We start from the raw sequence: 6,208 nt of genomic DNA on the forward strand, positions 1-6,208 counted from the left end.
GCAATATAGAGAGTTGCTAGTTTGTCTTCCATTATTCTTGCTTTGATGGAACTTTCACCTTATTTGCTTAATGTGAAACCCTAAATTTTTTAAATGGAGAACACCTCCAATTCGTGCTACTGGGCAAACAGAGAAAAAAAAATCTAATCGTTCTAATAAGCGGACTCTTACCTGTTGAAAAAGTTAAAAAAACCATATTTAAAAACTTTTTAAAAGTAAAATAAAAAAATACTTTAGTATGATAAATTTGAATCATTAATTAACTTATTTAGGTCTCCAAAATTATTATTTTAGAAAGTTTTTAATTTTTTAACTTTATATATTTTTTAGAATTTTTTTTGAAATTTTTATAATTTTTTTTAAAATATAAATTTTGGAATTTTTATAAATATTTTTAATTTTTGAAAATTATTTTGAATTATTTTGTAATTTTTATTGAGAAAGAGACCAATTTACTTATTTTCAAACTTGACAGGGACTAAAAGGGTATTTATATCAATCTGTTATTTGAATTATTCTAGTTATTCAAATTATAAAATTTAACTTGATTCGAACTTGAAACTCGAATTACTTATTCAAGTTAACTCGAATAACTCGATTCGATTAATGCGAAATTTAAATTTTTTTTCAATTTTTTCGAATCGAATTGCTCACTCTTAAATCAATAATAATCTAAACATGTCAAAACACGGTAAAATCTTGAATGGAACAATACTTACGTTACTTTATATCGATTGGGTACCAAAAGTGTATGTATTGACTACCATGGTGGGCAGGCTATGAGACAGTGCAAAGGGCAGTCATCCATTGTAGGAAAGCCCACATGGCAAACCCTAGTAAATTCAGGGATGAAGAAAGGGTGGGGTTCTGAATTTTGGAAGTGTGCAAATTTCGTTTGTTGCTTTTAATAGAATTTCATAATACCAATTTTAAGAAAGGCCTTGGTCTTCTTATTTGGTTGTTGTAGTATTTGTTACTTCCATAGTTTGATGGTATAAAAAATGGTTCCTTCTTAGCCCAATATATTCCCTCACATGGAGCCACCACTGACAAATACATCCATGGTTTTAACCCATATCAGATCTTTGCAAGTCCAACCAAATTCACCAACTGCATCGTTTCAATGGTTTTTATTTATTTATTTATTTATTTGCATCCATGACTATCAGGCAGTAGGTCCACCATTTTGAAAAAAGAAAAAAAAAACACTATTCTTAGAATGATTGGATAGATATTTCCATTAATGAAGGAGGTTCCAAGTTTGGAACTGCTTTTCTTAATGTAACTATTGAAAGAAAAAAAAATCACCACTTTATCACTCGATAAAAACTAATTAATTCCTTGCAGAAAATTGAATGACATTTTAGAACAATTAGCAACATGGGTTACAACAGGTTTTTGTACAACGGAAGCAATTGCATAGCTTTGGACATTTAGGACAATAGCATTTCCACTTGCAAGAACAGCAGTTTGTGCATGAAGGGGGTCGAAATTTGCAACAGCACGACATCTTTCCGCAGCAACACTGCCATTTTGGAACTTTGCAGCAGCTAAAACATGAACTGCAGTTACAAGAGCTGCAGTCGCACGAAGTGCATTTACATGCATTGCAATCAGATGAGGTGCAGCATTTGTAGGACATGCAGTTGCACGAGCTGCAATCACATAGACTACATTTCCAGCACTCTGGGCATTTCAGATAGCAACAGCACCCAGAATTACGGCAACAGCTGGTGCAGGCCATGTTAAAGCAGGGTAATCCACTGCAAAAAGAATGAAATTCATGTCATTAAGCGAGAGGTATAGGAAAAGTAAAATAATTTGATTCAAACATATACATGCAATTACATGTCCATATAATAACTATAAACATGCAACCAAGCCTTTGGGGATAGAATCTAATTTTCAGGTATATGTATAACGGAGAAAAGCACAAGAAATTGGTACCAAAGCCATTTCCAAAAGCCACATGATTTTTGATTCTTCCTGCTTGTATGGACAAAATATAAAAAAAAAAAAGGGTAAGCTTAAATTATCTTCTAAACCTTACATAATAAAGAAATGACGATAGTTTTAGTAGTTACAGCTGTATAAGAGGATCCGAGTTTGCCATTACAAAATCTGTAACCCTGAGAAAAAAAGAAAAAATAAATAAATATAAAATACATTATCTGGCTACCACACAAGACTATCAATAACTAAGCAAAATATCCAAAATGCATAGATAACCATTCAAGGTAATTGCAAACTGTGCATACTCTTTGCAGTATCTTGAAGCAGGTTGGAAACCTTCAATAGATTTTAACTCCTCCTGTTCAAAAGTGAAACCCTAATTACCAACAATTTAAAGACATTCATAAGAAAATTTTGCCAATATACAAATAGATATTTGGGGTTTATTTACATACCAAGATAAAAATTTATTTGACAAAATGTCATAGGTCTGCTGCAACCCACTATGCTTCTATCAAAAATGAACTAACAATCTAAAACTGCCAGTTTTAAGCTAATTCAAAGATTAACATTGATACATGGGCAACATTTTGGTAGATTAGGGTATTTGATGAATCATCAAACTATTCTGTTTCTAAACAGGGAAATTGATGGCAATCATGTTATGTTTTTATCAAATAACCAATACATAATCCTCTAGATTTATGTGCGGATCCAGAGGCAAGCTCCACCATCCAAGTGGATTGGTGACCTCAACCTGGTAGCTTTCTAAACTTAAACATTCTGCCAACAGTTTAATTTGTCAGGAACAGCAGTCTCCGCCAAAATTTACCATGTTAGAGAAAAAAACATTTTCCTAGCTGAATGAACACAACTACACTAGGTTTGTTTATATTTTTTTTTTCATGTTTTGAATTTAATTTTAATCACTATAACCAAAGATATACAATGCCATTGACTCGCAAAGTGCAACACTTCCTTTTTATGGAACTTGGAAATGAGATTGTTAATTTCTGTGTTGAAATCATAGCAAATTATAACATTTCAAATTCATGTTTTCATCCTAATCAATTCACAACAACAACAATAACATTAAGCAATTTATGCATATACTAATTTAGAGCTAAACAGAAAGCAATCCCGGATTAAAATTTAAAACACACCTCAAGAAAACTAATCTCTCTCTCAAGCATCTGAACTTTAGCCCTTTCCCTTCGCTTCCCATACAAATCCGGATACTTTGGAGGTGATTTCGGAGATGGTGGGTGGAGAGGCTGAACAAAGGAAGAACCACCTGACCTTGCAGCCATTAATTTCCTGGTGCAAACTCAGATTCTCCGGTCACAGCCGGAGAACAAAGAAAATGTCGGCTTTGTTTTTTTTTTTTTTTTTTCACAATATCACCCACCCCCTTTTTCACTCCCCAATAAAACAAAACAAAGTAGTACTAGAAGTAGCAAGTAAAACACAAGAAGGAAAGTAGTCACATTTCTTGTATAGCAAAAGAGTTAAATAAGAGACGACCAAGAAGCGGCAAGTAATGTTGGGTGTGGAAGCTAATACAAAAGAAAGAAAGAAAGAAAGAAAGAAAAAAAGGTTATTTTGTTTGGGGTGTGGCAGTGACAGTGGCAGATGCAGTAATTAACGTTTCTGACAAGGATAGTTACGACCCAGAGCTAAAACGACCAAGCAGAAGCTGTACAAGAAATGAATGTAAATGAAGGCTTATGGTGGTGACCAGGGATTTAAATATTACCGAAATAGCGGCCGTTATATAGCGGTAGCGGCACCGTTCGAAACCGTTACTGCCGAAACCTGCTATACCTGCAATACACAATAAGTAATGTAAAATTCACGACCGCGATACCTGTAATGACCGCAATAGCATCCGTTATGTCCGCAACCGCGATAAACGCAATGCAACCGAAAACGCGACCGCGACCACAATTTAAATCCCTGGTGGTGACTTGTGAGGGTGAATAGAGTTGGCTTTTAAGTTTTAAAAACCCAAACCAAAATATTTAAATTTGCAGAAGAAGAGATTAAATGAGGATTTAAATGGGAGAGATAAAGATAATGAGAGGGTGAAAAGGGAGTCATCATTGTTAGATGAACAAAGATGTGATCTTTCGTCTAGACACAACCTTTGTGCATGGTAATGAATAATAATAGTAAAGGTAAAGACGGCAGTGACAAAAGCCTGCAACTTTTGGTACGAACCCATTTCTTTATAAAAGCTAAAGTTTCAGTCTTTCATTCTCAGATGGATTTGGGGTGGTGAAAATGTGCTTTACCATAACTTAACTTCTGCTAAAAATATTAAAAATAAAGAAATGAGTTAGATTACTTAAAACAATGTCTCAGCTGGTGTAGATAGGTCTGATCGGTCTCTCAAGTGGGTGGGGGGGGGATTGCAGAAGTGCAGAAGGCAGAGAAGCGGAAAGCACGATGTTGTACCTCAGATCGCACGTGACATCTGCGTAGGAGTGAGAAATGAGTTGAAATTCAGTCTTTTTTTAATGTATAAAAGAAGTGTCCTTTTTCGTGCTATTGCATCCTTCAACGGCTAATCAGCCCTTACTTTGGAAAGTAAAATTTAAACTGAGTGGGGAACAAAAACTAATTTACTCCACTATTTAGAAACCTAAAATATTAATATTAATATTTTTTCATTCATCGGAAAGAAAAATTACCTTTTGCTAAAGATGTTGAAATTTGGGAAATTTTACACCTTTCAATTACTTCAATTTAGGGCAGTAAATTCGCTGATTGAAAAGAATATTTAGTATTTTTAAAAAAAATTAAACTAAAAACGAAGATAATCAAATTCAACTCATTTGGATGATTTTAATTCATCGATTTTTTTAAAAAAAATAGATAATTTTTTCACTATTTTTATCAAATATTTATTTTTATATTAAAAAATTATAAAAATTTATAATTAAGAGTAAACTACATCAACTGTTCCTAAATTTTGTTTAAAATTATATTTCAGTCATCCAATTTTAAAAGTTAGATAATAGGCACTAACTTATCAAATCATTATCTTTCTGTCACTCAGCTGTTAACTCTTGTTAAAAAATTAACATTGTACATTAATTTAAAGGGTTAATAGTTAATTTAGTCCTTGAGTTGTAGTTAAAAAATTATTTTGATATTTTTAATATTTTATTAACAATAATTGTAAAAAGTTAAAAAATAATTAAAAAGTTATATAAAAAATCTCAAATCCCTAAATTTTATTTATTTTCTATAATTGATGAACACCTTCAATGACATCAACAACTTCGTATTGTTTTACCAGAAATTGTTTTTTTTTTCCTCTAAGCTTTAAAAGTCAATTTCTCAATGCAATATTTGGATTCCACTATTTGACCGATTATTGTTGCTCAAGTTTGCAAGAAACAAATTTTAGGCTTGCAACACAACTTTCATTATTGAGAATAGTAAAAACTTCTACCATCAATATTTCTCTGCAGGATTTTCCTAATAATTTTCAGTTTTAAAATTTTGGATTTTTAAAATTTATAATACAAAAGTTCTCTTCTTCTTTTCCAAATCATTCTTCTTCCGAGTTTCAAGACATTATTTTATTTTTAATGATCTGAGAAGAGTGAAGCCTATGCCAATCTGCATGAGAAAAGAGAAAAAAAAAAGATGAAAATAAGGAGAGTGCAAAACAACAAATCAAATAAAAAAAAACTAATTGGATCAAAGTGAATGGATATTTAGTGTTTTTTTTTTTATGAAAGTTCAATGACAGCAAGTTTTTATGAGTTTGGATGCGAAAAAACTGATTATAAAATTCTTGATTTTTCTTTGTAATAATTGATTTTTTATATGATTTTTTTATGTATTTTAAAGATTTTTAATTTTTTTTACAATTATTATTAAGAAAGGTCTAAGAATATGAAAATGATTTTTTAACTCTAGCTCAAGGACCAGTTATTAACCTTTTGAATTAAGGTGTAACATTACCTTTTTAATAGAAGTTAACAATTGAGTGACAAAATGTAACAATTTGATAACGTTAATGATTATTATGTAATTTTTGAAAGTTAAGTAATTGAAATATAATTTTAAATAAAGTTTAGGATAATTAATGCAATTTACCCTAAATTTAATTAAATTTGGTTTGAGTGAGGATAATAGCATTTTGTTTTTGAACGGTGATAATAGCATTTTTGTATCTTGTGAATAAAATATTAAATCAAATCAAATAATAATCGAATTGAATCAAACCGTACAATCGAAA

The 6,208-nt window shown here is 31.2% G+C and overlaps 1 protein-coding gene across 4 annotated transcripts; it reads right to left on the minus strand.

Annotated features, from left to right (window-relative positions):
- Positions 1-1,296: 1,296 nt before the first annotated feature.
- LOC107951078 (guanine nucleotide-binding protein subunit gamma 3) lies at positions 1,297-4,453 on the minus strand. 4 transcript variants are annotated; one of them, XM_041115304.1, is made up of 7 exons: positions 4,301-4,453; positions 3,710-3,777; positions 3,117-3,247; positions 2,259-2,311; positions 2,085-2,129; positions 1,948-1,986; positions 1,297-1,763 (listed from the first exon to the last, which is right to left on the minus strand). In XM_041115304.1, exons 3-7 carry the CDS (start codon positions 3,144-3,146, stop codon positions 1,373-1,375), a joined length of 558 nt encoding a protein of 185 aa, XP_040971238.1. In that variant the 5' UTR covers positions 3,147-3,247; positions 3,710-3,777; positions 4,301-4,453; the 3' UTR covers positions 1,297-1,372. The 4 variants fall into 4 exon arrangements, with proteins under 4 accessions (XP_040971238.1, XP_040971237.1, XP_016741478.1 ...); XM_041115303.1 differs by having other exon boundaries at positions 1,948-1,989; positions 4,301-4,316; XM_016885989.2 differs by lacking the exon at positions 4,301-4,453 and having other exon boundaries at positions 3,117-4,268.
- Between the last annotated feature and the right edge of the window lie 1,755 nt (positions 4,454-6,208).

This window comes from Gossypium hirsutum, chromosome A06 (genome assembly GCF_007990345.1).
Source record: "Gossypium hirsutum isolate 1008001.06 chromosome A06, Gossypium_hirsutum_v2.1, whole genome shotgun sequence".
Lineage (NCBI taxonomy): Eukaryota > Viridiplantae > Streptophyta > Magnoliopsida > Malvales > Malvaceae > Gossypium > Gossypium hirsutum.

Excerpts from the sequence above, each read along its gene's own strand:
- LOC107951078 (XM_016885987.2), bottom strand. The coding sequence starts at position 3,263 with ATGGCTGCAAGGTCAGGTGGTTCTTCCTTTGTTCAGCCTCTCCACCCA. Across the intron at positions 2,312-3,116 it reads GAGAGATTAGTTTTCTTGAG|GAGGAGTTAAAATCTATTGA; the intron begins GTGTGTTTTAAA and ends ACTTTTGAACAG. Across the intron at positions 1,764-1,947 it reads GGCTTTTGGAAATGGCTTTG|TGGATTACCCTGCTTTAACA; the intron begins GTACCAATTTCT and ends TTCTTTTTGCAG.